The 27,664-nt window shown below is 48.4% G+C and overlaps 3 protein-coding genes across 9 annotated transcripts in view; all 3 read left to right on the forward strand.

Annotated features, from left to right (window-relative positions):
* The window catches only part of LOC146573396 (striatin-like), a 35,211-nt gene extending 24,562 nt beyond the window's left edge, over positions 1-10,649 (forward strand). For 4 of the 6 annotated variants that reach the window (XM_085278222.1, XM_085278228.1, XM_085278226.1 and 1 more), the window contains exons 6-18: positions 1-7; positions 719-881; positions 2,611-2,724; positions 3,799-3,942; positions 4,023-4,159; positions 4,393-4,568; positions 5,937-5,984; positions 6,088-6,209; positions 6,297-6,464; positions 6,592-6,732; positions 7,262-7,363; positions 7,447-7,533; positions 7,829-10,649. The exon at positions 1-7 is cut by the window's left edge and continues 129 nt beyond it. In XM_085278222.1, the coding sequence (XP_085134348.1) occupies positions 1-7; positions 719-881; positions 2,611-2,724; positions 3,799-3,942; positions 4,023-4,159; positions 4,393-4,568; positions 5,937-5,984; positions 6,088-6,209; positions 6,297-6,464; positions 6,592-6,732; positions 7,262-7,363; positions 7,447-7,533; positions 7,829-7,998 (1,579 nt within the window). In that variant the 3' untranslated portion in view covers positions 7,999-10,649. The remainder of the gene's footprint in view (positions 8-718; positions 882-2,610; positions 2,725-3,798; positions 3,943-4,022; positions 4,160-4,392; positions 4,569-5,936; positions 5,985-6,087; positions 6,210-6,296; positions 6,465-6,591; positions 6,733-7,261; positions 7,364-7,446; positions 7,534-7,828) is intronic. The other 2 variants (XM_085278223.1, XM_085278224.1) reach the window with 2 other exon arrangements.
* A 125-nt stretch (positions 10,650-10,774) lies between these two features.
* Positions 10,775-17,394, forward strand: LOC146573397 (BTB/POZ domain-containing protein 3-like). The gene is made up of 5 exons (XM_085278246.1): positions 10,775-11,159; positions 11,482-11,703; positions 12,014-12,104; positions 14,139-14,257; positions 14,338-17,394. Exons 2-5 carry the CDS (start codon positions 11,564-11,566, stop codon positions 15,368-15,370), a joined length of 1,383 nt encoding a protein of 460 aa, XP_085134372.1. The 5' UTR covers positions 10,775-11,159; positions 11,482-11,563; the 3' UTR covers positions 15,371-17,394.
* A 1,385-nt stretch (positions 17,395-18,779) lies between these two features.
* acaa1 (acetyl-CoA acyltransferase 1) lies at positions 18,780-25,801 on the forward strand. Of its 2 annotated transcripts, XR_014892821.1 has the most exons (13): positions 18,780-19,078; positions 19,626-19,719; positions 19,808-19,865; positions 19,935-20,014; positions 20,091-20,133; positions 20,724-20,822; positions 21,172-21,252; positions 21,535-21,725; positions 21,798-21,977; positions 22,193-22,248; positions 22,972-23,117; positions 23,199-23,574; positions 23,669-25,801. XR_014892821.1 is itself a non-coding variant. In XM_085278248.1 (12 exons), the coding sequence occupies exons 1-12, from the start codon at positions 18,893-18,895 to the stop codon at positions 23,272-23,274; spliced, it is 1,290 nt and encodes a 429-aa protein (XP_085134374.1). In that variant the 5' UTR covers positions 18,780-18,892; the 3' UTR covers positions 23,275-25,801. The 2 variants fall into 2 exon arrangements, 1 of the variants encoding a protein (XP_085134374.1); XM_085278248.1 differs by having other exon boundaries at positions 23,199-25,801.
* Positions 25,802-27,664: the final 1,863 nt, after the last annotated feature.

Genomic DNA, 27,664 nt, shown 5'->3' on the forward strand with positions numbered 1-27,664 from the left:
GGCTGCAGTAAGAGGCTGACACACTCCCATCATTTCACTTTTTCTTAATGTATGAGATTATTTTCACTCTCTGTAACTGTGGATGAAAGTGTGCATTCCCAGTTTCCACAGGGTCTCTGTGTGGCTGTGCCTGCAGACCCCGATGAAGCCCGCTCACTGTGAGGAACGTGTTCCTGTGTGCTGACTGCTTCGTCTGTAACGGAGAGCACAGGAATGTCATTAGGATGTTCCTCATCTTACAAACGCGAGTAAACCACAGCTTTCAGTCTGTAAAAATCTGGAAACGGCACGTTTATGTTTTTCATGTCCAAACTGAGACCACGTGTGATTTTTAAGTAATATTGTCGTCATAAGAAGCATTTATGGAGCTCGTGTGGGTGCTGCAGGTGCTGCCCAGCCTGGAACTCCATCATCTCCACCATCATTGCTTGGGCTGCATATCTGCGAGCGCTCGCCTTCAGAGTAAAAGCTGAGCCTGTTGAAACGTGTGTGCTTCAGCAGTAAGACAAGGCTTTTACTTTGAAGGCGAATGTCCTCAAATGGCAAATATTTACAGATTCGTCGGTGTCTTCTGGAGCAGGACGGTTTCCTCCTTGTAGCCACTTTGACGCGCCGACTGACAGCAGTCACGTTTCTCCCGCTGCGTGACCTCCGGGCACGTGTAAAACTTAAAACCTGTAAACATCAGCTATAAAAACGTGGCTTTACCTTTGCACAGATGGTGAGAAAGAAACACTCGTCAACGCCGTCTTCCACGACCTCTGACCTCAGCGATGACCTGGACACGGAGGAGGCGCTGAAGGGTTTTGATTTCTTGGCGAGTCCAGACGAGCTGGACGGATCGCCCGAGTCAAGGAGCGGGGATGACAGCGGCGAGTGGGGTGAGTCGCCCGATGGGTTTCAGAGCATCAGAACGTTAGCGAGTGAAGCTTTAACCACAGTGGTAAAAGACGACTCCGGAGTTCAGAGCGTGAATGCAGGAGGACCCGCAGTCGCGCCCTGTGGAACTCCAGTTTCCTGTCTACAGCGACCTGCAGGTCACTGGCAGATTTGAGGCAAACTTGACCTTTAGAAACTTTTCTTAATGTTAATAAGTTGGAGGAGTGAGGTTAGAAAGAGCAAACAGGAAGTGTCTTTGTTTTGTCAAGCATCCGTGCAGCACCTGTGAAAGCTGTGAGTTTAATTCTGATCGTTTTTAAACGAGTTTGTAATAAAGTTACGTTTCAGCTCTTTTTTGCAGACGTCTTTTTCGTGAAGGTAAAACAAACCGAAGCTCGTCCTGACCCGCCGTCCTCTGTGTTTACATAAAGAAACCCTTTTTCTGCTGTTGCTTAGCAACCGGTCCAGTGTCATTCGGCCAATGACGGAGAGCTCCCCACGCGCTCGGTGATTCAACACTCGAGTCGAGATAGTAAAGGAGCGCTGACTCAGTGCAGCGGGTCTCACCGCAGTGCTGTGTGCTCACGGCGTGAAAGGCCGCAGCGCCGAGCTTCGTCTCTGCTTTAACGCCGTTTCCATCTTGAAGTGCGGTCTGTGACGCTGCCTCCGCCTTCACACTGAGATATTACAGCAGCCGAGCGCAGATAAAACCCGTTTGGCTGCTCGGTTATGATGGAGCTGCCCGTCTCAGCTCCATCGTCCTCTCACCTTTCATTCAGCTCGCCGTTACCATGGCAGCTTCCGTCACTGCACGCTTATCTGTGGAGCCCGGTGTGCCCTTTGACCTTGTACAGATAATGCTTGTCCCCATCAGACTGCTTCTACACCTGTGGAACTGCGCCCCCTACAGCGGAGGAGAGGCAGAGTCTGAACAGCCGGTTTACTGTTTAAAATGTAGAAGCTCATGAACAGAAGAAGGTGAATAACTGCAGGATTAACAGGAAACAGAATAAACTGACTGCGTCTCGACTCTCATGGTTTTTTACAGAAAGCATCCTTTGTCTCATGACTTGAGCGTGAAAAACACCTTTAAGCTGTTCAGACGGCGCAGATCAACTCGCTGCATCACGATGTGAATGTTTGATTTCTCTGATGATTCACTGGAGGAAATGTGAAAAAAGCGCGTTCACGCGTCCAGCTGATTCCTTCTGGGTCTGAGTGTTTTCTGCGAGGGACAAAAACATCGTTAATCCTGGACCCGCTCGTACAGACACAGATTCAGCACATTTTTAAAGTTGATGTAAGACGGTGAGCAGATTCTGTGAGGTCGCCTTCGTCTTTGGTTGAGGTTATCTGGGATGAATGGTACAGGAGGAATCTTTGCATCCTTCTCGCCTGTAGGAGGCGCTCAACTCGCTGCCTCTGCAGCCGTCGTCGTGTTTCCGCGGGACGCGGTTAGCCGAGGTTTCACAGGAGGGAGGGACCGCTGGCCTGGCTCTGCACACGTGTGTAAAGCACAGGGGGCGCCGTAGAGCGAGGTCAGCTGGCAGATGAAAGCGACAGCGTAGCTGGGCTACCCCCGTCTGTCTGAGGTTCCTCGCTCGTCATCACGTCTCCCTCAGGGATGGATTTGAACTGTACTGCATCCAGACACTCACAACATGTTTCTGCCTCCCCTCCCTCCCTTCTCCTCCCTCCCCTCCTCCCCGCCTCCTCCCCTCCGTCCTGTAGAGAAGGAAGAGCAGTCTCCTCTGGGTGAAATGGCCTGGGATGTGGACCAGGGGCTGATAGCCCAGCTCAAGGAGCAGTACAGGAAGGAACGCAAGGGCAAGAAGGGGGTGAAGAGTAAGTCGTGCTGCAGGCCTGTGCTTCATCCTCCCTCCTCACCCTCTTTACCTTTTGTTCCCCTCACCCTCTTCCTGTAGTAATAAACTATTTATTCTCTTTTCCACCTCTAAGTTTTCCCTCCTCACATCGCCTCAGTCCCATCACTGGTCCTCTGTGTGTCACATGTTAGATGGCAGCTTTGTTATTTGGGAAATCTCATTGGAGGATTCGCCTCCACCCTCTGTTTGGTTTATGAATGAAGCTGTCGTAGCATCCAACCGTTTCAAGGGTCAGTTAGGAGGCTGTATACAAAAGATGAACAGTCGAGGGACGACAGTTAGCTGAGGTGAAGTCTAGCAGACAGCTAGCAGCTGCAGGTGACAGTCAAAGAGGCCACGCCCCTCATAATGCAAACTTTAAATGAGTTATCAGGTTACAGAGAGATCAAACAGTTTGTGTATCAGGCTGTAAACACGTTTGTTTCTGCTGTAAAGTTTGAACACGAGTCTGTGGGGACTGACTCACTGCTGCCTCTGCTGCATGTTAGAGGAACTGCAGTCACTGAGGCGTGGCGCTCTGGTTGTGCTGGAGCGTAAGACGGTGGAGTGGAAGGTTGTAAGACCTGAGCCGCTTTAATGCTCACGCCGTCCAGATGTGCAGATACCACAGTGTCCTCCTTCACAGCTGGACCATCAGTGTGCTTTTCAAACTGAGATGATTTGTAGGAAACTTTATTGCGCTGTGGAAACTGCGCCCTGGTTTGCGTCAGGTTATGTTCTTTGGGTTATCTTCAGGTTTTTTTACTTCCTGTTGGTTTCCGTCCGTGCTCGTGTTGCGATGGCAGCGACTCATCTGCATCGTGTCGCCGTCTGTCCGGCAGGTTTCTGTCCTTCCTGCTCTTCGCTCGTCTTCTTTGTTTCTCTGCTTTTGTTTGCCATCGATGCCTCGCAGAGCCGCTGCCGCTCCTTCTTTCCATCTTCACGTTTCACGTTTTATTTTTCATCTCTCCCTCCAAACGTCGTTGTTCTCCCGCCTTCATCGGGCTTCCTGTCCCCTCCTCATCCTCTCTCGTCTCTCTTCTTCCTCCTGCAGGACCAAACCGGTCTAAGCTGCAGGACATGCTGGCTAACCTGCGGGACGCCGAGGACCTGCCCTCCATGCAGCCGGCCGTGACGCCCCCCTCTCGGTCGAGCGTGCCCAGGCTGAACGAGCACGAAGTCGGACGCCCCGATGATGGTAGCCCTCCCTCCGTCTCGGCTCAGCGGTCATGTGTGAGTGACGTGAATGTTCAAACGTTTCCTGTTTCCGTCCTGCAGAGGCGATGACGTTCCTGCCGTCGTCGGGGAAGTCGTTCATTCTGGGCAGAGTGGACGAGGCGGTTTCTAACGAGCTCGGATTGGGAGAGCTGGCCGGACTGACCGTCGCTAACGAGGCCGAGGGCCTGATGTACGACGTGAGTAACGTTAACCTGTCACAGGCTGCTTCAGGCCACGCCCCCTCGTGGACGTAATCCCAGAAAGAAAAGATGAAGAGCAGCGAGTAAAACCTGATTCCACTCGTGGTTTGTTTTGTTTTGAATATTCAAGGAGTGTTTCCACAGTGCTCCTGCACCCTGACATAGAGCTCCGCCCCCACAGCTGATTCTAACCTATCAGAGAGCTTAATGAGACCTTTTCCCTCCCTCAGATCGCCAACAACAAAGATGCACTGAGGAAGACGTGGAACCCGAAGTTTACCCTGCGGAGCCACTTTGACTCGGTGCGCAGTCTGGCCTTCCACCCGGTGGAGCCGGTTCTGGTCACCGCCTCCGAGGATCACACCCTCAAACTGTGGAACCTCCAGAAGACGGCGCCCGCCAAGAAGTGAGACTCCACGTTTTGCCATCACACACGTATTCTCTGAAACAGGGCAGGGACAGCTCAGTAGGCAGAGTGGTTGTGTAGAGTGGCCCCATGATCGGAAGGTCATGGGGTCGAACGGCGGCGGTCCCCCTGAGCGAGATACCGCCCCTGAAGTTGAAAACGCTCTGAGAGGGACTGCTGGCCTGGCTCGTGGATCCAAATGTAGACTCTGCTAACGTAGCTTTGCATGATTCCTCAAAATAATCCTCCTCTGATTATGATCCTGAGCCTCGGTTGATCCCCTCTGTGAAACAAGTCGTTTTAGCTCCTCTCCCTTTAACCCTTTAAGACCTGACATAGAACCAAGTCCGCCAGAGCTTATATTATATGTTTACCTGCTGTGGAGCCATTTTTGGAGCATTTCAAGTTGCTATACATCAATACAACCATTACAGCCCAAATTGTAATAATATGTCTGCATTAGGTGCATAGTAATTACATAAATTGCAAAAAAGTGCAATAAACTACAAAAAAATTGAAAATCTTTTTGTTTTTTTAACATATATTTCTAGTTAGAGAAATTTAAGAGGCCTATCCCTCAAAACTGTAAATACAAAAAAGTTTCACAAACTAGTTTTTGAGTGTCTTCATAGTTTTATTTTTGAAATACACAAATTTTTATACACTGCAGGAAAAACAAAAATAAATATTATAATGCAAATTTGCAAAAAAGCAGCATATGCATCAAAATAAACTATTTCCAGCAGTGCAATATGAGTCCTCAGCATCCCAGAAACGACACAAAGTCATAAAGTCAAAGATAACTTTTAAAAACACCAGTATAGGCTCATGAGGCCCTGATGGTAAAAAACTACATTTCCGCAAAATGACATCACTTCCGGTTTCGGGCAGGTCATGCGGTCATGTGATAGTTCACGCTGATGGACGTAGGAAGTGTTACAAACAGCTGATCGATCGGCAAAGCGTGTTTCTGGAATATTATGTTTTTGTTGCTGCAAGTGCTTTTATGCAGTTTTTGTAAAGCTATATGTGGAAGGAAACCGTGACCGAGGACAAGCTGATGGCATCAGATGTAAGTACAACTCCTCCGGTTTCATATGCAAAATTTTTTTATTGCGCTAGCTTACGTGGTTGCAGTGCTACTGGGATTTAAAAATAGTTACGCAAAATGGAGCGTGTCCGCTCCGACCGGCTCTAAAGGGTTAAGCAAACTTTCCTCTGATTGGCTGCCCCTCACAAACAGGTTTAAACTGCAGTTGGGCGGGGCTTCTGTGGCATCGTGCAGTCTGCAGCCTGAGCTGATGTTACAGGACAAACGAACACGGCTTTTAGAAGCCGGCGGTCTCACTCCTCTGCTTCGGTCCTCAGGTGCGCGGCGTTGGACGTGGAGCCCATCTACACATTCCGAGCCCACAGGTGAGCGTGGGAGCGTTCCCAGCACCGCCCACCTTCAGCCCGACTCCGTTCATGCGGTCATAAAACCAACGTAAGTGTCTGTCATTCTGATTTCGTCCTGTAGCGGAGCCGTGTTGTGCGTCACCATGAGCTCGAGCGGCGAGCAGTGCTTCAGCGGGGGCGTAGACGGCACCATTCAGAGCTGGAACACCCCCAACCCCAACATCGACCCCTACGACTCGTATGGTACGACCCGGCTCCTCCCAGCACACGCCTTCGTCGTGCTCTGTGTTCACATCTTCACGTGAGGATTTGCTCTCGTTTCCTCTGCAGAGCCGTCCGTCCTGCGGGGGGCGCTGTGCGGTCACACGGACGCGGTGTGGGGTGTGGTCTACAGCTCGGCTCACCGCCGCCTCCTCTCCTGCTCGGCCGACGGGACGGTGCGGCTGTGGAGCGCCGCCGACACCTCGCCGTCTCTCGCTGTTTTCAACGAGCGAGGAGGTAAGAGAACATCTGTGAGAACATCTGCACCGCAGCTTCAAGGAGGCGCAGTTTTATGTCCCTTTAGTTACTCCTCGAGGAGGAGGAGCTTAAGTGGCGCTGTGCTGAGTCTCTGCCTCTCTCTCAGAGCTCGGAGTCCCGACCTCGGTCGACCTGGTGAGCAGCGAGCCGGCTCACATGGTGACGTCCTTCGACACCGGACACATCGGACTCTTCAACATGGAGACGCAGCAGCTCGTCCTGAAGCTGGAGTCGGCCAGTCCTCCAGGTACGACCACGAGCTCGGCGAGTATTTACAACCCGAGAACAAAGAGCGTGAATAAAAACAGACATTTTACTCAGACAGAAACACGTCACATGTTCAAACTGAGGAAACGAACCGTCCGCGTGAGTCTGTTTATCCCCGATCATGTGACCGACCTGCTGACACCCGATCAGCTGCTGAGGGCTCCTCCGGCCGTCTCTTTCTAAAAATGTCTCCGCTCCGTTTTCTTTGTTCTGCTGTGAGTAAAATCTGAGTTTACGACGTTTGTTTTGCTCGTCACTCTGCGTCCCAACGGCGTTTGCAGAGCTCCGCCTCTAAATCACGTTCACCAATGAGCAGGATGAAGCAGGCTTCAGATGTGTCGACGAGAAGTTCGCAGAGACTTTCGTTTGTGCGTCTGCCAGTTAATTCTGCTGCCGTTTCGAAGCGTCGTCGGTGTCACGGCGCCGTCCGCAGGCCGAGCTGATGCTCTGACGCTTACACGTATTTACTGCTAATGTTCTCCTTCCTCCTCACGCCCGCCTCCACGCAGAAGCTCCCTGCAAGATCAACAAAGTGCTGAGCCATCCCACGCTGCCGATCACCATCACCGCTCAGGAGGACCGCCACATCCAGTTCTTCGATAACAACACAGGTACGCTGTGACGTGTCCTCAGCTTCGCTTCTTTCGTTGCCTCGCAGATCAAATTTAAACTTTAACCGTGTTTCAAACTGAAGGTAAGCTCATCCACGCCATGGTCGCCCACCTGGACGCTGTCACCAGTCTCGCTGTGGATCCAAACGGCCTTTACCTCATGTCAGGAAGTAAGTATCCGAGCGCACGCCAGCTGGCACATCCCATAATATTATCAGACTTTATAAAGAGCCTACGGGTACTTCCTGTATTTATTATTTTCACTCTAAGAGCTCTGGAGTAAAACGCGCTGTTCTCACAGCCGAGCCAATCGCAGCATCAGGAAACCAGGAAGTGTCCGTTTATGATGAAAAACACAAACGTATCCATGTAACAACAATAACAATCGTTTGTTTGTCCTGTAACGGCCTCCATCTTTATTTACAGTGCTGCTCTGTGCTGATTGGCTGTCTCTCTTCCCGTCAGGTCACGACTGCTCGATCCGTCTGTGGAACATGGAGAGTAAAACCTGCATCCAGGAGTTCACAGCACATCGTAAGAAGTTCGAGGAGTCCATCCACGACGTGGCGTTCCATCCCACCAAGTGCTACATCGGCAGCGCCGGGGCCGACGCGCTCGCCAAAGTCTTCGTATGACCTGAATGTGGTCAGCTGACCGCCCCAACGTTCTCGGTGGGGTTCTTATTTTTGGACAGATGGAGGTCGCTTCCTCTGCAGAAGGTGACCCCACTCAATCCCCCCCACGCCCCCCCCTTTAAGATTCTTCTCATGTTAAGCCCCGCCCCCTGCTGGACTCGGGCTGGCCTGGATCCACAAAACAAACTGACCTCTGAGTGAGGGGAAGAAGTTATCACGCGGTAGGCCGCGGCGTGCGTTCTCCCTCGAACAGCTCCGGGCTCGCCGCAGACGTCTCATCGTAATGTGCCTTCTTTCTGTCGGACGCTCAGAAGAAACCCGAGACGCCGGAGACGAGTCGGGACGGGGAGGTGATGGCGGCCAAGTTTAACCTTCACACGACCTCCGTTTGTTAGTCTGTCCGTCCTGAGCTGAGCGGCGGCGAGGACAGTCCTGGATCTGTCCCCCCCTTTAATGTGCTCCACCTGAGCCACGCCCACACAGGCAGGAACTTTGGCCCATCACGGTCGCCGTCCCTAGTTGGGTCCATCAGGTTCTCGTCCCTGCTGTTGGCGATGACTGGCGCTCGGTGGGAAGCAACATTAAAGAGAATCGGCGCCTGATTGGCTCCAGCCCCAAACATCCGAACATGAAGGTCCTCACTGGAGAGGGCGGGGTTAACCTGAGAGGGCGCCACCTGCTGGGACTGAGCAGTAATCCTTCACTGGACAACAGAGGCCGTTTGGCTGCACCTGAGCTCTGATGGGGTTTCTTTGGCTCCTCCTCCTCCGAGACGCTGCTCATCGATCTCTGATCCGCTGAGCGCTCTGTTCCAAACCCTGAGCGGCGCTAACAGGGACTTTTTGGGAAACCTCACCTGGAAGGTTCTCCTCACTCACTCACGGGTTGTAAGATATGTGGCTGCTTTTGTGGGCGTGACCCTGCGGCGACGCTGTTCTCCCCAGAAATCAGACGGATCGGCCCGGACGCCTCCGACTCATCCCGACGCCTCCGACTCATCCCGACGCCTGCTGTTGCCAATGCTAATTACCTTCTTGTAACATACCTGAGTAACACCTGTGCTGCGCCCGCAGATCTGCTTTCCAGCTCGGTTTGTGCGCCGTGAGGCGGATCTTTTTTATTCTGTTTTACTTGAACGTGTCGTTTCTTCTTTTCGGGGTTTCTGCTGATGTTTTAACGACTTCTGTGTTTTTGAACCAAACGCATCGTCTCAGAAAGCAGCTGCTTCCCATCGTGGTGTGAAACGGTCGGCGTGTACAAAGACTTAACAGATATATGTGTGTACAGTTTTAGGTATTAAAGCAAATCTATTTATTAACTGGTGTAAAGAGCGTATTTAGGGCGGTTTCAACGGGTCGGTGAGCAGAAAGTTCAAAGGTTGAGTGTTTCCTGTAAACTCGTGTGGAGCATGAATGCAGTCTGTACAGAGACGTGAACACTTCCTGTAAAAGCTTTTTATCCACGACTTTCACCTTTACCTGCACGCGTCTGTGTTCAAGGCTGTTTTCAAAAGTTTTGTCCGCGATACGAGCGGGCAACTTCCTGTTTGGTTTCCAAAGTAAGGGCATATCCACACAGTTGGCTGATTTCTGCATTAAAATGAATCAATTCAATTCGTTTTTGTTTTTTTCTTCCATAAAAGGAAGTTGTGGACGTTTTCAATCCTCACTGCCTCATCCCGTTAAACAAAAACAACTCATCGGTTTGACAGATTGTAGAGCGTCTGCGTCGTGTAGTCGTGTGTCGAAGATAACAAACGTTTGATGGTTTTCAGCTTCTTAAATGTCTCAGTCTTTTCTCAGTGACGACAGCACAGCTTTAGATTGAACACGTGTGATGGCAGCTTTTATTTTTATGTTGCAAAGTTGCCAAAAACATTCATAGTTTGTTGAAAATGATGTTCAGCTGCCCGCTGAGAGCAACATGGAGTCAGCGCTGAGTTCCTAAATGGTTCAGAAGTTTAAAGATTTGTACTAATCTGCACAGGCGCCGCTCGCTCACTTATGAAGCTTCTGTTGCCCAAAATTAGTTTCAGTTTGTCGTCAGTCTTTCATACGTCTTCATCTGGATGAACTGAAGACTTTCAGCTTCACTGAGTGTAACTGATTAAATTTGCTCTCCTTCCTGTTCTGTTCTGCCGGGTTTTCTCTCAGCGCTGACAGAAACCTGCAGAGCAAAACAAGCAGACTCACACTGGAGCACATTTATATTTCTAAGTCTGGTGGAGCAACAACAGGTTTCAGAGTGTGAGTTTTGACAAAGTGCACAAAATGTATTTATTTTAATTTGCTTCCATCATATCTTTAGTTTATTTTAAAGCTGAATAAAAATGAATCCTGACTCCTTTAACAGAGGCCAACATGTCCTGTAACCACGTCTCATTGCTTCCTCTTCGGTGATAAACTCGGGGACGCGGCTCCGTCTCTGTGCAGTGTTTGCAGATGAAATCTTCTGTGAGCTGAACTCCAGACTGAATCCTGCCTGTAAACTGTGGATGTGTTTTGTTGTGAAACTGCAGGAGGGACGACGGGAGCTGCTCGGGCTGTACATACAGTTCACACACTGTGTTTTGGCTTTTTTGTGTCTTTTTGCCTTCAGAGTGGGAGAGTGACAGATTTATCAGTAACAATAAAGAAATATGTTGTATATCATCCTGCGTGGTTTCATTGTTGTTTTCTAAGTGTTGACGGGAACGAGAGACGGAAAAACAACACTCTGAAGTCGGTCAGTTTAGTTTCTCTCAGATTATCACATAGGTTTGGTTTTTTTAAAGATTTTCTGCTATCTTATTGGTTGATTTCTTGTTTATCTAAGTCTCGACCACTATAATTATTATTGACCAGACTCTGTAGTTAGACTGGCTATCAATTATTTTTATTATTTTATGTAATAAATATTAACAGTTTTAAGCTGCTTGTTGAAGGTTTAGAAACCAGGTTTTTAAGCAGCGCTGGTCCGCCAGGTGGCGCTGATTCGCCTTCAGGCTGGATTCCCAAACGGAAACGAAGAAGCCTCTGTGTGGCGCTGCTGCGCTCTGATTGGCTGACAGGCCTGCGGCTCCTGCAGGGAAACAAGAGCTGCTCCGCTAAACGCACAAAAAAAGCAACACACCGTGTTTTATGAGGAGGAAATAATTGAAAGCACATCTGTGCGGCTTTACGGTGAGTGTTAACGCACCGATTTAACAAACGGCTGAAGTTTAGAAGCGAAATGAACTTTTTAAAGTGGCAAATAACTCAGTTAGCTTAGCATAAACCTGCTAACAAACGGAACACGTTTATAAGATGAGTTTTTATTTTGGACTCCGGGGTCGGGCTGCCTGCTCACACCGGTTCGGGGTTTTACTGCTGCAGATTTGTCATTTGTTGTCGCTTTTATTGAAACACTTGGTGAAAGTATCGAGATGTGTTTGGCTGTGCTAATGTTAGCTCCGCGCAGCTAAAATCCTGCGGGTTTTAAGCAGACTCTGGTTTCTCTTCCCAGCGCTCCTCTTCTCCTCTCCGGCCTCCAGTGGCACCGGCTCCCCGGGCTGCCATGAGCGGGTTCGCGGTCTGACTGCAGGACGATGGCTGCGGAGCTGTTTCCCACCAAGAAGCTGGTCCCGGCCGCCTCCGTGCAGCAGTACCAGCAGCAGAACCTCACCAACAACAACACCAGCATCACCAGCTGTAACTGGCAGGGCCTGTACCCCACCATCAGAGAGAGGTGGGTGTGTGGAGGAGGCCGAGATCCAGCACTAGAGAGAAAGGATTAAAATTCTCTCCGAAAAAGCCAGCAGCGGAATTTAAAAAGCAAAAGACTTTTTAAAAATTACTTTAAAATGCTCGGCTGCAAGAATGTGAGAGCCCCGAGAACGGGTCCTGGATGTTTAGTTCACCCTCAATCATCATGCAGCTTTCTCAGACACACATCCAGCATTTCTGTATTTGAAAGATGAGTTTGCAGGTCTGACAGGTTGCTCCTGCTTTGGTGTCTTTTCATTAAGCAAACCCTCAAAACTGCTGTGTTCTTATAGGAATTCAGTCATGTTCAACAATGAGATGATGGCAGATGTTCACTTTGTCGTGGGACCACCGGGGGGGACGCAGCGGGTGCCCGGACACAAGGTAACGCAAACACTCGACAGTTTCAGAGCACAGAAGATTCTGCTCAGGACTCACAACCAGCTCGCTCCTCAGGCAGCTTTATCAACTCTAATGCTTTCAGCTGAGTCTCTGCAAACGTTAGGACATCACCGCCTGAAGGTCAGAAATACAGTGAGGAGCACAGACTGGTCTCAGTAAGATCTCAGAGCAGGCTGAATAAGGACATCTGTGGTCACATGATTCTAGCTAAAGACTCAGCTGATTTCTGAACACTGGAGCGATCAGTAGTTAATGAAAGGCTGTCGCGGTTTAGCAGAAACCATGTTCGCATGGAGCTGACTATAAAACCAGAATATCACAGCAACACAATAACAACAAACAGCTTCAAGGAGGTTCGGGAAAGAATGGCTGCAAAAGAAGACAAAATATTCATTCACAAATGTCCAGACCATATGAAAAAACAAGTCCTTTAACATGCGTTGGGTCATTAACCCACTGAACCAGGTTAAGAGTCCGTTAAAGCGAGGAAGTCTTTAGCAAAGGGGTCATCCTTACAGCAACTGTGTATGATAAAATCACCGACAATGAGAACACAACCAAATTTAAAAAGAACCGAACCTAGGAGATCAGCAAAGTCCGTGATAAAACATTTGCTATATTTAGGCAGTCGGTAAACCACCACGCAGAGTGTGGTCGTGGATGCAGTCATCTCCGAGGCTACGCCGCCACTCCTACCAGTAATCCTTGGTGAGCTAAAAGCGACACAATCCGATGGAAGAAGATCGGAAAAAAGGATGAGCTCACCAGGACAAATCCAGGTTTCAGTCAGGAATAAAGCATCAATCCCGTTAGTGGAGAGGAAGTCGTTTAAGAGAAAGGTCTTATTGACCAGCGACCTGACATTGAGCAATGCCATCCGTATCCTAGGGGCTAAATCGCCACGGGTGGTGCGTCGTAGGACACTTAGGTTGCTTCAGCAAAATCCGCGTTGGAGCGATGTTATCCAAACCCCAGCAGGAAAACATGCCACAGGAAGGGAAGGGTAAGCTTCATGGTCAGCCGAGCAGATCGAACGGTGGGTGAGCAACTTAGCATCAGAGCGCTCCTGCAAGGAGGGAAAGAAGATCAAATGTCCAGGCTGGCATGTGGGTAGCCAGTGGCTCTGGCTTCAAAGTAGACCCTGAGGCGAACGCGACGGCCGCTCCTTCTACCGCGTTTCCTATAGCGTTTCTTGGTTAGGAAGAGGTAGGTGGAAGAAGCCGGTCGGAGGGTCCGGTCAGGGCGGGCTGGCGTCGCCCAGATTCCAGCAAGGATCAGCCCGCGACGAATGGGAGAGTCTTAAATTTAAAAGTGTTTGCCTGTCGTATGTAATCAGTGCTCAGCCATTAGATGAGCATACAACTAAAAGGATCAAAAATACGATGCCACGGTCCATAAAAGAGCGTAGAACAGATACAGCCTTGATCTGCATGTGAACACCAGGCTGTGTCAAATCACTCAGTGAACAGTTTGTCTGTAATCAGAATGTAGAGCATTGCGTCAGTGGCCGGAGATCAGGGCATCTATGAATTAAAGTTTGGTTTGATTTCTGACTGCATGCTAAAGTATCCGTGGGCAACATACCAAGCTTCTCCCCGAAGCATCCGTCAGAGTGTAAATGTTAGCTAGAAAGCACTTAAGAGGGGGGAGGGTGAATGTTGTATAAAGCGCTTTGAGTTCTGCGCTTTAACCAGATCTAGCATCACTGGCTCCAGTGTTTACTCGCCATAAGCCTTCAGCTGCTCCACGCCTCGTGTCTGAAACTCGCCACCACTTCACCCCCGTCAGCTAGACTCAGTTTAAATCTCAGCACATCAGCATCATGTTTTTTGTTATTCCTGGAAGTTTATAATATTGTTTTTATTGGTAATTAAAGTAACCACGAGTGTTGTGAAAGGATATAAAATGCAGTTGTGGTTCTCCTGTTCTTTGAGCTTTGATAATCTCAGGGCGTCGTTGTGTTCAAAGTGTAACTCTCGACTCTGACATCGTCCTCGTTGTTCTCTGTTCTGGCAGTACGTCCTGGCTGTCGGCAGCTCCGTCTTCCACGCCATGTTCTACGGCGAGCTGGCCGAGGATCAGGACGAGATCCGCATCCCCGACGTAGAACCACCGTCCTTCCTCGCCATGTTGAAGTGCGTCAACCTTTGATTTTGTTTACCTCGTTACACAAACACCTGACCGCTCACCCACAACCGTGCCTTTGCCTCCGCAGGTACATCTACTGCGATGAGATCGACCTTTGCGCCGACACGGTGCTCGCCACCCTCTATGCTGCCAAGAAGTACATCGTACCTCATCTGGCACGAGCCTGCGTCAACTTCCTGGAGACCAGCCTGAGTGCAAAGAACGCCTGCGTGCTGCTGTCGCAGAGCTGCTTGTTCGAGGAACCCGACCTGACGCAGCGCTGCTGGGAGGTGATCGACGCGCAGGCCGAGCTCGCGCTGCGCTCTGAGGGTTTTTGCGACATCGACGTCCAGACGCTGGAGAGCATCCTGCGGCGGGAAACGCTCAACGCCAAAGAGATGGTGGTGTTCGAGGCGGCGCTGAACTGGGCCGAGGCCGAGTGTCAGAGGCAGGATTTGCCGCCAACCATCGAGAACAAGCGCCTGGTGCTGGGTAAGGCCATCTACCTGATCCGCATCCCCGCCATGGCGCTGGAGGACTTTGCCAACGGGGCGGCGCAGTCTGGCGTGCTCACGCTCAACGAGACCAATGACATCTTCCTGTGGTACACCGCGGCCAACAAGCCCGATCTGCTGTTCTGCACCAAACCGCGTAAAGGCCTGTCGCCGCAACGCTGCCACCGCTTCCAGTCTTGCGCTTACAGGAGCAACCAGTGGCGGTACCGAGGTCGCTGCGACAGCATCCAGTTCGCGGTCGACAAGCGCGTCTTCATCGCCGGCTTCGGCCTGTACGGCTCCAGCTGCGGCTCGGCCGAATATAACGCCAAGATTGAGCTGAAGCGCCAGGGCGTACCGATGGCCCAGCGCATCATCAAGTACTTCTCCGACGGCTCGAGCAGCACCTTCCCCGTGTCGTTCGAGTACCCGGTGCAGATCGAGCCGGACACTTTCTACACCGCCAGCGTGGTGCTGGACGGCAACGAGCTGAGCTACTTCGGCCAGGAGGGCATGACCGAGGTGCAGTGTGGGAAAGTGACCTTCCAGTTCCAGTGCTCCTCCGACAGCACCAACGGCACTGGCGTGCAGGGAGGCCAGATCCCCGAGCTCATCTTCTACGCCTGACGGGCGGAACGGAGGGCGCCGCAGAGATTCCTGCTTCACTGCCATGTTGACTTTAAAACTGTGGAGTTCTCAGGAAGTTACCGAAGGAAAGACGGACTCGCTGAGCCTCAAAGACGGAACAACGACGACTCGATGGAAACGTGAAGAAACAAGAAGACGTCCCTCCAACGCTGCCTGTGTTCATCGTCTCCGTTATGTAGGAGTTGGAAGAAAAGACGATGGCTTCAGGTTGGTCGGGACTACTTTCAGTGGCAGATTAATCCACAGCTGTCAGCAGACATCACACTACAAACACCTGTGCAATCCTGTCTGAAAGCCCCGTTTAAAGGTCTTGTGTTAGTCTGTTCAGTCCACAGAACCACAGAGGACTTCCACAAGCTGTCGATCATATCTATTGATTAAACACTAAAACTACAATCAATCAGATATTCAGGTCACCAGATAAAAGCAAGTACAGACGAGTGTGTTTGCTTTTAAAAGCGACTGAGATGATCGAACACATCTTTTATTACTCACGGTGGACGTTAACCAGATAATTAAAGAGACACAAGCAGTGATTTGACTTTGTGTGGCTGCAGTCTGAATGTGAACATCAGCTCTGAAGCAGGAGGACAATATGTTCCCTGTAGTCTGATTCAGCTGTTTGTGGGAGTTTTTCCTCTGAGCTCTGTCACGGCTGTCAGGATATTTCGCTCTCTGATCTGGTTCCTGAGCGTTTGATATAAACGTTCACCAGCTCAGCGCCGCGCGACTTTAAAATCCTGAAATTCTGCTCCAGATGTTTTCACCTGAACTGTTTCTCTGTTCCACCCTCACGTTCTTGGGAAGCTTTATTACGGTTCAGGTCTCACTGCGCCCTCTTGTGGTGCCGAGTGGTATTACACGACAGCCCTGTTTGAGCTTCAGCACAGCTGTGTTGGCCTCAGTCACAGCATCTGTTCGTTTCTGCTGAACGCTTTGTTCGTTTTAGGTTTTAAACTTTGTTTTTAAACACAGGAATTTCCAATAATACCTTTTGGTGCAAACGTGCCATAAATAAATAAATAAATAAAGCAGCCCACAAATGCAACTGTTTTATTTTGGTTGGTCAGACAGTTTCTTCTCCTGGAGCAGAGCTTTAAGATTTTTCAGGAACTTGGGGACTTCTTGGGGCGATCGTGGCTCAAGAGTTGGGAGTTCGTCTTGTAATCGGAAGGTTGCCGGTTCGAGCCCTGGCTCGGACAGTCTCGGTCGTTGTGTCCTTGGGTGAGACACTTCACCCGTTGCCTACTGGTGGTGGTCAGAGGGCCCGGTGGCGCCAGTGTCCGGCAGCCTCGCCTCTGTCAGTGCGCCCCAGGGTGGCTGTGGCTACAATGTAGCTGCCATCACCAGTGTGTGAATGGGTGGATGACTGGATATGTAAAGCGCTTTGGGGTCCTTAGGGACTAGTAAAGCGCTATATAAATACAGGCCATTTACATTCTTCCAAACATAAACTGGGAGGACTGGGCGAGCAGCGTCTCTGAAGGTTTTCAGTTTGTTGCCTTAAAGAAAACGTTTGAATTTAATAAAATTTGTAAAAGTGAGATTCTTAAACATTCCTGCTGTTGATGAAGGAATCAAAGTTTTATTTTAGTTTGTGTTCGTGGACGGTTCATCACATTCCTGATTTTCTGTTTCTGATTTGTTTGAAGCAATTAAAATGACGTTTCACTGAAATGTTCCTGTGATTTTTAACTCTATTTAAGTTTGTAGTTTAAAATTCTCGGGCTCTTACTTTGAAAATCACATGTGTACCTATGTTATCCTAGGTTTTTGTTGAAGGTGTGTAAATGGATTTCTGTGACAGACACTACTCGTCTTCCTCTTTTTCTTTGTGTAATCTGAAAAATTACTTCTTTTTTTTTTTTTTTTTTTTTGATCGTAGACGAAGACATAGTTTGTTTGTTTGTTTCCTGTCGTCTGTTTCAGCCACAATGTGCAGTGAGTCGGCGGCCTTATCGATGTGTTACTGTGACACATTTGGAAATAAAAGGTTTGATGGATTTTTCTCTGAGTCTGTTTTTGTCTCACGCTGAAAAAAATCCCATCTGAACGTTTCAGAGGGAAGAAATGATTCCAGCGAGTCTGTGAATGAAACATGAAAAATGCAGTAAAATTCACATAAAAATGGAATTTTACTGCATTTCCATTAACTTTGATTTGATAAACGAATCAAACCAAAGTTTGTGCGAGAAAGCACAAATGAAATTTGAAGTAAGAAAAATGTTTTCTGATTAAATAAATTATGAAAACATTTCATTCGTAGTTTACTTTTTATCAAATATTTTCTGGTAACTTTCAGGCAGGAAAAGGAGGTCATGAAATCCAAACTTTGAAAGAAAGAATCCAGTTTATTTCACATGATTACAGATTACAAACATCAACATAACAGCTTCAAATTCTGACGTTTTTCCAGAATGTTTGGGAAACGAGAAAAACAAAAACTTCATTAAAAATTACAAACGTAAAGAGTAAAAATGGTTAAATACTGAATGAAATCATAAATAATCTGACCTTTGGCTCGATGTGAATGAACAAAGATTTACCCTCAATGTTTCTACATATAATAACGTGTTCTAACTTATAATAACGCTTTTCTGTCACCTGGTGAAATATGCTGACGACACAGTTCTCCTGTCACTGCTGTCAGGCCCTCACAGCACCACGAGTTTGTAGAGAGGTGTGACAGCTCCAAACTTGAATGTGAGCAAAACCAAAGAGAGGCGTCGCCCAGAGGGGAGGCATTGAAATGCGGTGGTGACCTTCTCCAGCAGGCAGATGGATCTGGCTGCTTCAGTCACGGGAAGCCAGTGGAGGTAGCTGAGGAGTACAAATACCTGGGAAGCATCTTTGACAACCTCCTGAGATTCTCTGCCAACACAGAGGAGATTCTCAGGAGGTGCCACCAACGGCTACACCTCCTTAGGAAACTCAACTCCTTTGGAGTCAGCACAGCCATCATCATGACTTTTTACGATGCCTTCCAGGGAAGCATCATGACCTTCTCCATCAGCCTTCATACAGGAACAGACTGCAGCACACTGCATCAGCGTGCTCTACAGTCATCGGCCTGTCAGAACTGACAGGTTTTCAGCCAACAGGCCTCAGACAGGCAGCCAAAATCATCAACGACCCCTCTCACATTCTTCTCCCCGCATTTCAATGCTCCCCTCTGGGCGACGCCTCCGCTGCATTTCCTGCAGGACCGAGAGGAGGAGGAGCGCCACCTTTGTTACTATCTCACTCTTATTGCCTGTTTATGCCCTGGCCTTATCCTCATCGACATGCTGCTCTGTCGTAACTTAATTGGGGATAATTAAAATTTTCTGATTCTTTTCGTCTGACCTGATAAATCCGCTGCATGCGCGCGCACTGTTTGTCCCTCCGCTCCTCCCGTCCTGGCTTTACGAACCCGGATGTTGTTGGAGCGGACTCTGGGTTCAGAGTCCAGTCTGGAGCCGAACTCCGCTCCGCGAGTCTCCTCTCAGCTCCTCCGCCGTCATGCACAGGCTGAAGATCATTTCCGGACACCTGCCTCCCGGCGGCTCGTCGAACTTCAGGCGGGACTTACGGAGGTCGGACTGCGGCTCGGCGACAGCGGCGAGCAGTCGCAGCTCCCCGGAGGACGTGGTGGTGGTTCACGGCCGCAGGACCGCGATCGGAAAGGCCAAAAGGGGAGGCTTTAAGGTGAGTGCAGGTTACCTGCCAACTGTGGCGAAGGTGAGGCCAGAAAACCACGAAGTTTGCTTTACGGCCGTTTTTACGGTGATTTTCACTGGTTTTAAGCTGCAGTTCCGAGGAAACTTAATATGACGCCCAGTTAAGTCTCTTTATCATTAATCTTACTTTTTATTTCAGATAATTTTCTTTAGACGCGCTTTATTTAAGCAGGCGGCTTTAGGTTCAGAGCAGCTGTTGTTTGATCAGTTTTCTATTTAGAAACAAAGTTTACATGGATGTAAATACAAAGAAAATTCTCACAACAGTGTTTTATATATAAATTATTTGAATGTGTTGTTTGATATCACGCAGATTATTTTCTGTGAGGCTGACAGCGTGTGGTCAGGATGACCTTTGACCTCCAGTCACAGCGCCTCACTTTATTAATATTTTTAAGGTTGAAATTAGGGCTCAAAGTTTAAACGTGTTTTGCTGTGGTGGGCGCTGTGGGATCTTTATTTATTTTCTGCTTTGCTGTGAATAAAGTTCTGTTTAACTCTTTCCGCACCTCCAGGACACCACGCCTGACGAGCTGCTGAGCGCCGTGATGTCGGCCGTGCTGAAGGACGTCGGACTGTCGCCTGAGCGGCTGGGAGACGTCTGTGTGGGTGAGGCTTTGTCCTTCGCGTCTGCTCTGATGTGTCGGCTGACTCACCTGTCTGCAGGTAGGTGAAGATGTAACCTCTGTCTGTTCAGGTAACGTGCTCCAGCCCGGCGCCGGCGCACTGATGGCCCGAGTGGCTCACTTCCTCAGGTGAGTCTGACGCCTCTGACACTCTCCTGCTGTTTGTCTGCGCTCCTCACCGCTCCGTCCTCCTTTCAGCGGCTTCCCTGAGTCGGTGCCCGTCTACACGGTGAACCGGCAGTGCTCCTCCGGCCTGCAGGCGCTCTTTAACGTAGCAGGTAACGCCGCCGTGCTCCCACTAACCCAACCGCCCGGTTTTTACCCGAATGACCGAATTCTGACCCGTGTGTGCAGGAGCCATCAGGAGCAGAGCCATCGACCTCGGCCTCGCCTGCGGGTGGGTTTAACACTCGATCCAGATGTTGTTAAAAAATTGCTCAAGTAAAGCTGAGAGTTTTAAACATGAAGAATATTTTTCTAAATAAACACACATAATGAACTATTTTACTTTTCTTAGCTAATTTATGACATGTACTATGCCATCGATGTACGGAGGCCCAGTTCTGCCAATAATTACCTCATAATTCATTAAAATGTTTATTATAAACAGTGAGTGAGTAGATGGTCGTGGTTTTAAAAAGTCCAAATCTGTTTTCTTCCTCTAAAAATTCTTATTTGAAATAAAATTAAGGAGTCAGGAAAATTACAGGTTAGACACAAACAGTTAATTTAGATCTCTTTGAACTTTAATCTGACACAATAATAATAATAATAATAATAATATCTGAATTTATAAAAAGTCACATTTGATTTAAAAACTAAACATAAATTGATCAAAAGTACATTAAAGTGGACATACCATAATAATCCTGAGCAGATCACAGTCATGGTCATACACTGGGATTAAGCTCCTATGGCAGCGTGTGGACACGTTAACCGTTTTTATGACACACTGACAGAAGTGATGCGTTTCCTGTTTGTTTGCAGCGTGGAGAGCATGTCGCTGCGAGGGATCGGTAACCCGGGCGACCTGAGCTCCAGGCTGATGGACAACGACAAAGCCAGAGACTGCATCATTCCCATGGGGTGAGACGCTTTATAATTCCAGATGTTGTTTATGATCGTCGACGCGCCGAGCATCGGCGAATCAGATTGTAGATCCTGTCCAGCTGAAAGGAGGACGTTTCATAATTTATTGTTCCTGATTTCGCTGATAAACACTAATTATTCTCACACAGTGCTGCATGTGTGAGCAGACGTTCTGATCATAACCAGCTGCAGAATTTATCCTGAAGTGATTCAAAAATGAGTCGCGTCACTCCTGACAGGCGTCATTTTGTTGGTTACCGTCTATAAAAAGCTGAAATATGACTCCCAGCTGAAATGTTAACGGTTATTTTTGTCTTAACTGAGACGTGTCGTGTTTGTTCTGCAGCATCACGTCGGAGAACGTGGCAGAGAGGTTTGGCGTCTCCAGAGAGACGCAGGACGCCTTCGCGCTCCGCTCCCAGCAGAAGTAAGAACGTCTCAGCAACACGCAAGAATCTCCTGCTCCATATTTTCACTCCGCGCGTGACATAAATAATCCGCTCGGTCCATCCCCACTTTAAGGCCAGCCCCCTTTAACTTTCCTCTGATTGGCTGCCTGGAAGCTTCTGTCCCCTCTTCTGTGACATCACAGAGATGCAAGAGCAGAAAAAACTTGAGTGTTTAGTGCAGCCAAGTCAAACAAACTGACGCATGTTTAGGATTGTTTCTGTTTCCATTGCAACCAAATCCCGGTCCTTCCTCCACACAGTGCGGCGCGGGCGCAGAGGGCGGGTCTGTTCGACCACGAGATCGTCCCCGTTACCACCAAGTTTGTGGACGACGAGGGCAAAGAGCGTCAGGTGACGGTCAGCAGAGACGAGGGCGTGAGACCGGGGACGACGCTGGAGGGGCTCGCCAAACTGCGGCCGGCCTTCAAGCCCGACGGCAGCACCACAGCAGGTCAGAGTGCGGGCGGGGCCGCAGAATGAATCTCGCTCGGCCGTCAGGAGCTCACGTGCTCGTTTGTCTCAGGTAACTCCAGCCAGGTGAGCGACGGCGCGGCGGCCGTCCTGATCGGTCGCAGGTCTGCGGTCGAGGCGCTGGGTCTCCCGGTGCTGGGGGTCCTGAGGGCCAGCGCGGTGGTGGGCGTCCCTCCTGATGTGATGGGCATCGGACCGGCGTACGCCATCCCGGCAGCGCTGCAGCAGGCAGGTAGGAAGTGTTTGTACGCCGACGTGTCCTCCTCCGACTTCAGATTAAGATTCATGAAAGACGTAATTAACCCAGAGATCTTTGTTCCAGTATCGTTAGCATGTTTCCTACAGGTTCCTGCCTCCTCCTAAAGCTGGGAGGCGGGGCTTAGCTCACCCGTGAACGTGGAGGAAAGTGTGAGTTTGTCCAACATGTCTGAGTTCTTCTCTCTGCAGGACTCTCTGTGGCGGATATCGATGTGTTTGAAATTAACGAGGCCTTTGCAAGTCAGGTGAGTTCAGAGACGACGTATCGCTTCAGGCAGGTAGCTACTCTCTCCAAACGAACACTCCTGCCAGCAGGGGGCAGCATGTGAGTCTATGTGTGTGTGTATAAACTCCATCCCTTTTTTAGTCTTATTGACGGGTCGCACACTGGCGTGGTGGGCAGCACGGTTGCACCACAGCGAGAAGGCGGGGCCTCTCCGTGTGGAGTCTCTGTCTGTGGGGGTTCTCCTGCTTTTTCCCACAGTCCAAACAGTCAGTGGGGTTAACTGGTGATTCTAAATTGCCCATAGGTGTGCGTGTGAATGGTTGTTTGTCTCTCTGTGTTGGTGGTGGATTGGCCACCTGTCCAGGGTGACCCCGCCTCTTGCCCTATGGTAGCTTGGATAGGCTGTTAAGGATACGTGGAAGAGAATGGATGGATGGTCTTACTGACCAATCAGAGTCAAGCATGATAACATTGTTTTTAAATAAATATCACAGTGACTCTGTGCGCCACCTTGTGGTACAGTGTTGCAGTACGGCCCGAGTTCAGCTTCAGTCAGTATCTCTTTAACACAGTACAGATAAAGTATGAAGTCATCAAAGCGTTTCCACATGCAGGAATTTACCCTTTGACCTCTCAGTCTCCAGACTTTGTTCATTTGCTTTTGTCTTTTTAAATAAAGATTATCACTTTAACCTTTGGCCTCCACCTCTGTCTCGCTGCTGGTGGTGGCGTTTCCTCTCAGGCGGTGTACAGCGTGGAGAAGCTGGGGATCCCGCCGGAGAAGGTGAATCCGAACGGTGGCGCCATCGCTCTGGGTCACCCTCTGGGCTGCACCGGCGCCCGGCAGGTGGTGACGCTGCTCAACGAGCTCAAACGCAGAGGCAGGAGGTCGGTGTCGACGGTCACGCGTTCGCCTCCTCGTACGTTTGAAAACGTATTCTCACTGTCGCCCTCTTGTGTTCCCCGCAGGGCGTACGGCGTTGTGTCCATGTGCATCGGGACCGGGATGGGAGCTGCCGCCGTCTTTGAATACCCCGGAGCGTAGCTGCTCAGACTGACCCGTCGCCTGAAACGCATCGATCAGTCGAGGCCCGTCACGTGACCAATGGAGTCGCTTCTGTCTCGGTCGCCCTTCATGTTAAACTGTTGGAACATTTCTAACTGCAGCTGATTCCGTGCCTTTGTTTCCTGATCATTGATAAATCAGCAAAGATCAATAACTCACATTTACTTCCTGCTAGCTGAGCTGCTCAGCACGACTGTGACATTCAGAGCTGCATCAGGTTCAGGTGTCTCGGTGACGCTCTGAAGGACCGATCCAAACCAGTGACTCTGCCTGTAATCTGTAAGAATAAAACATTTCCACATCACCTGATGTCTCTGAGGTCTCGACTGTTTAGACTTCACCGTCCTGTTTCGTGGTGTTCTCTTACCACCAGGGTGCGCCGTTAGTGAAACGTCACAGTTTTCACACTGAAGCATCATGGAGGTCTCGTGTTTATTCTCACCACCTCTGAGGTGGATGTGATCAGCCTGGGAGGAGCAGGTAACTTGGCAACGACGGGCATGTCCTAGCAGCGTGACTCTGAAGTGCTGGACTGTTTGTAGGTTTTCTCCCCAACAAACAACAATGTCGACGAAACGTTTTGCGCCATCAAAGGCAGCTGTGCAGCAGCACCTGAAAGGCAGAGGACGATGCTAACCATCGCACAAAAAGTTGGACTTCTCGCCATGCTAAGGGAAGGTAGAAGTTACTGTTCTTGCTTCCTCTACTTCCGTACCGTTGATTCGTTAATGTTGAATTCTCTGCAGCTGCTCTACTCTCATGTTCTGGACCTGAAAACAGGGTTTGACCTTTGGTTTCATCCTATAATACTGGACTCATTTTTCTACGTAGGTTTGAACTTTGAGAGTTTAAACAAGAAAGAAAAGTGTGACAATGTTCACGCCTGTCTGAGAAAAGAGTATAAAGTGTGCAGTGAGGGGGTTTGACAGCCTTAAAACATCTATAATCATTGTAAAAAATAAAGTTGGCTACTTCGCGGATTTCACCTATCGCGGCTTATTTTTGGAGCGTAACTCCTGCGATAAACGAGGGACCGCTGTACCACCCTACCAAGTCTCTTGCCCTTTGACCCCCAAATTTTCTTGATCCGTCTCTGTCTTGAAAGAGTAGTTGTCAAACAGCTAACAGATCATCTGCAGAGGAATGGCTTATTTGAAGAGTTTCAGTCAGGTTTCAGAGCCCAGCACAGAAACTGCATTGCTGTCATCTCCCTTCTGATGTCTTAGTTCTTCGCTGCGATTTTACTTTGAAATTCAGGTTAAAGGAAAGACTGACTGGGATGTATGAGTGGCCACAGAGTCGATCAACAGGACAAAGAGCATGTCAGTGAGCCCCGAGGACGGTCTCTGGACTGTGTGGCTGAGAGATGGAAGTGAGTACAAAGCTTGTGCCGCCCCTCCGGTCCGTCTCTGTCTCCGGTCTGGTCCTCAGAAGGTGGGGGTGTTTGTGGACTATGAGGAGGGTCTGGTCTCCTTCTATGACGTAGATGCTGCAGCTCTGATCTACTCGTTCACTGGCTGCTCCTTCACAGAGAAGCTCCACCCATATTTCAGTCCCGAGCTTAATGATGATGGTACGAACTCTGCACCACTGATCATCTGTCCTGTCAATCAAACTGAGTAGAGCTAAGAATTGTTACTTTATTAACAGATTACTTTATATTACAATTATTGTATATTACATAATTATATCTTTTTCTTTTGAAAGAGAAACATGAAACTGATATTTTAATTAATCAAGGAGAAGGCAAATAAAAAATATAACCAAGTATTTAAATAATGAAAAATAATTTTTGAAAAGTAATTTGTGCTCCAATTTTCTCCACTGCTGTGGGATCTTAAAGCGTTCACACAAACAGTTGGTCTTTGTGAGGTTTACTTTGCCTTTGCAGGCCAAAAACAACATAAAGAGGAGCAGCCTGCCGGCTGTTTGACTAATAAGACTGAGAATCATTTACAGAGACGAGTTCTCTGCACAACGTGGTCACAGAACACAGTCAGGACACTTTAAACAAAAAGAAAACTTAGTACAAGAAGTACTAAGAGATTAAACAGAGATAGAATATGATCCTGTGGAGCGCATACAGGTCAGGCTGAGGAGATCAGAAACTGTCCCATTACAACACATCGAAGATTTCCAGTAGCACCAGTGTAACAACATTGTATAATAAGAAAATTACAGACAAACATTTAGCTGGTTTAAGGGGTCATGTGGGCAATTATCATAGTGTAGTGTGGAAAGGTTTGACTAATGATTTTAAACTTACTGGTTTTTCCAAATGTCATATTGTGGTAAGTGAAAGTTTAAAGCAATGTTATATTTTAGCTTTCATATGACTTTAGTTTTCCAGCTGTGGTCAGTGATCTAAAGTTGCTGTTTCATGTCCATAAACACGATGAAGTACATTTATATTTTATTGTTATTATTTAGCAAAAACTGATTGTAAAACAAAACTAAATGGAATCTAAATATGTGACAAATGTGTAAATAAACACTAATGTTAAAATGAGTGAGCAGTGATTTCCCATCTACCGGCTCTAGCTGGGATAGGCTGCAGCCCCCCGGCGACCCCGACAAGGAAAAGTGGAAGAATATGGATGGGACAATGATTCCTTTGATGATTTGAGTAACAAATACTGAGAAGGAAAAATGTGTTTCATACACCAACAGTGTGAGCAAATTCTCATGGTGTATGTTGGTGAATTACAATTACATATATTTGGTGCCATTATTAGTTACTATTAACCTCTGTCTCTCTTCCACAGCATGTCTTTATCCTGTCTTCCTTCTCTCACCCCAACCAATCACAGCAGATGGCCCCGCCCCTCCCTGAGCCTGGTTCTGCTGGAGGTTTCTTCCTGTTAAAAGGGAGTTTTTCCTTCCCACTGTCGCCAAAGTGCTGCTCATAGGGGGGGTCATATGATTGTTGGGTTTTTCTCTGTATGTGTTATTGTAGGGTCGACCTTACAGTATAAAGCGCCTTGAGGTGACTGTTGTTGTGATTTGGTGCTGTGTAAATAAAACTGAATTGAATTGACCAGGCTGAAAGGGGGGAGAGAGAGAGAGAAAGAGAGCCTGCAAGAAGGGTCTGGTGCTGCTGAAGGCCAGGATGGTGGATGGACGTCCTACAGAAGAGGCTGATGAGGCTCAGAGAATGAAACATGTTAACAGACTTTGATGTCATTAATAGGTATACGCCTACTTACCAACTTTTAACCCTGTGGGGTTGACAGACGCACCAGCGCGTCCAAATCACATGACCAATTTAAGATGACATTTCAACAAGTTGCTGTCTCCAGTTCAACTTCTGTTGAAACTGGACTTCAAACTAAATGCTAATGTTTCTTCCTGATTTCTATCGTCACCTTCACTGCTGGAAGAAACTATAAAAATTGTGTTTCCTAAGGCCAAAGCTATCGAGCACTCTGCTTGTGGCCTAAATAAATGTCAAACAATCAAAAAATGATATGGCAACATGTGGCAATTGGTGGTATAGGAAGAGGGAGAAGTTTTAGGGGTGAGGGCGGCGAGAGAGAGAAATTTAGACTGTGCCACTGTTTCTGTGCCATATTGAATGATCTGGTTCATTTAAAATAAAGCAAATAATGATTGAACCTCAACCAAGTCAATGCCAAACTGTGCACGAGGGCTTTTCGCAGTGCAGGAGAGTACGTTTGATTTGAGAGATTTTTGTAATTTTACAATTTTAAGCAAAGATGCATTTGATGATAATATGCACATTAAAGTGTGCAATTCAGTTTTGGCCTCCATAAAGTAAGAAAAAGAACGATAAGAATATAGGCCAGACAAATTTAAGCAGCCTGAGTTTGTTCAGTCATTATTTGAAATACAGCTATGGATCTTACACAAATTGCATCGTTTGTGTGATTTACTCTGCCTCACAGAAACCTGACAGCAGAATGACGATGTTAGTTAAACTCACTCAGGTGTTGCTGCTGAATATTCCATGCTTGGCTTTGACAGTCTGCACCACAATGTTTTCAAACACCGGTGTGCAATGAATCTTGGGATAGGATACACCTGACCCATCCTTTAGATATGGGGAAATAATGTAAAAGTGTTCAGTCGCTCAGGTCCTGCTCTGAGACTGAGAAGCTTCACTTGTCTGTGAACACTTCACTCTGTTGCTCCATCAGTGGCAGGAATAGTTAGGGTCATATATATTTAGACAGTGACACAAGTTTTGTTTTTTTACCTGTTTATTCCAATTATAGTTATATGATGGACATGAACATAATGTGTAGACTGTCAGCTTTCATTTGAGGGCATCCACATTCAAATGGGACGAAGGGTTCGGGAGTTTCAGCTCCCTAAAATGTGCCAACCTCTTTTTAAAGGGACCAAATGT

Source organism: Mchenga conophoros, linkage group LG6 (genome assembly GCF_057382185.1).
Source record: "Mchenga conophoros isolate Kocher_MC1m ecotype Shallow Benthic linkage group LG6, M_conophoros_male_GT1.1, whole genome shotgun sequence".
Taxonomy (NCBI): Eukaryota; Metazoa; Chordata; class Actinopteri; order Cichliformes; family Cichlidae; genus Mchenga; species Mchenga conophoros.

Bases quoted from the DNA above. Each gene is read 5' to 3' on its own strand.
- LOC146573397 (XM_085278246.1), top strand. From the start codon at position 11,564: ATGGCTGCGGAGCTGTTTCCCACCAAGAAGCTGGTCCCGGCCGCCTCC. The intron at 12,105-14,138 runs GTAACGCAAACA...CTGTTCTGGCAG, and splicing joins AGCGGGTGCCCGGACACAAG to TACGTCCTGGCTGTCGGCAG. The intron at 14,258-14,337 runs GTGCGTCAACCT...TTGCCTCCGCAG, and splicing joins TCCTTCCTCGCCATGTTGAA to GTACATCTACTGCGATGAGA.
- acaa1 (XM_085278248.1), top strand. From the start codon at position 18,893: ATGCACAGGCTGAAGATCATTTCCGGACACCTGCCTCCCGGCGGCTCG. The intron at 19,866-19,934 runs GTGAGTCTGACG...TCCTCCTTTCAG, and splicing joins CGAGTGGCTCACTTCCTCAG to CGGCTTCCCTGAGTCGGTGC. The intron at 22,249-22,971 runs GTGAGTTCAGAG...GTTTCCTCTCAG, and splicing joins ACGAGGCCTTTGCAAGTCAG to GCGGTGTACAGCGTGGAGAA.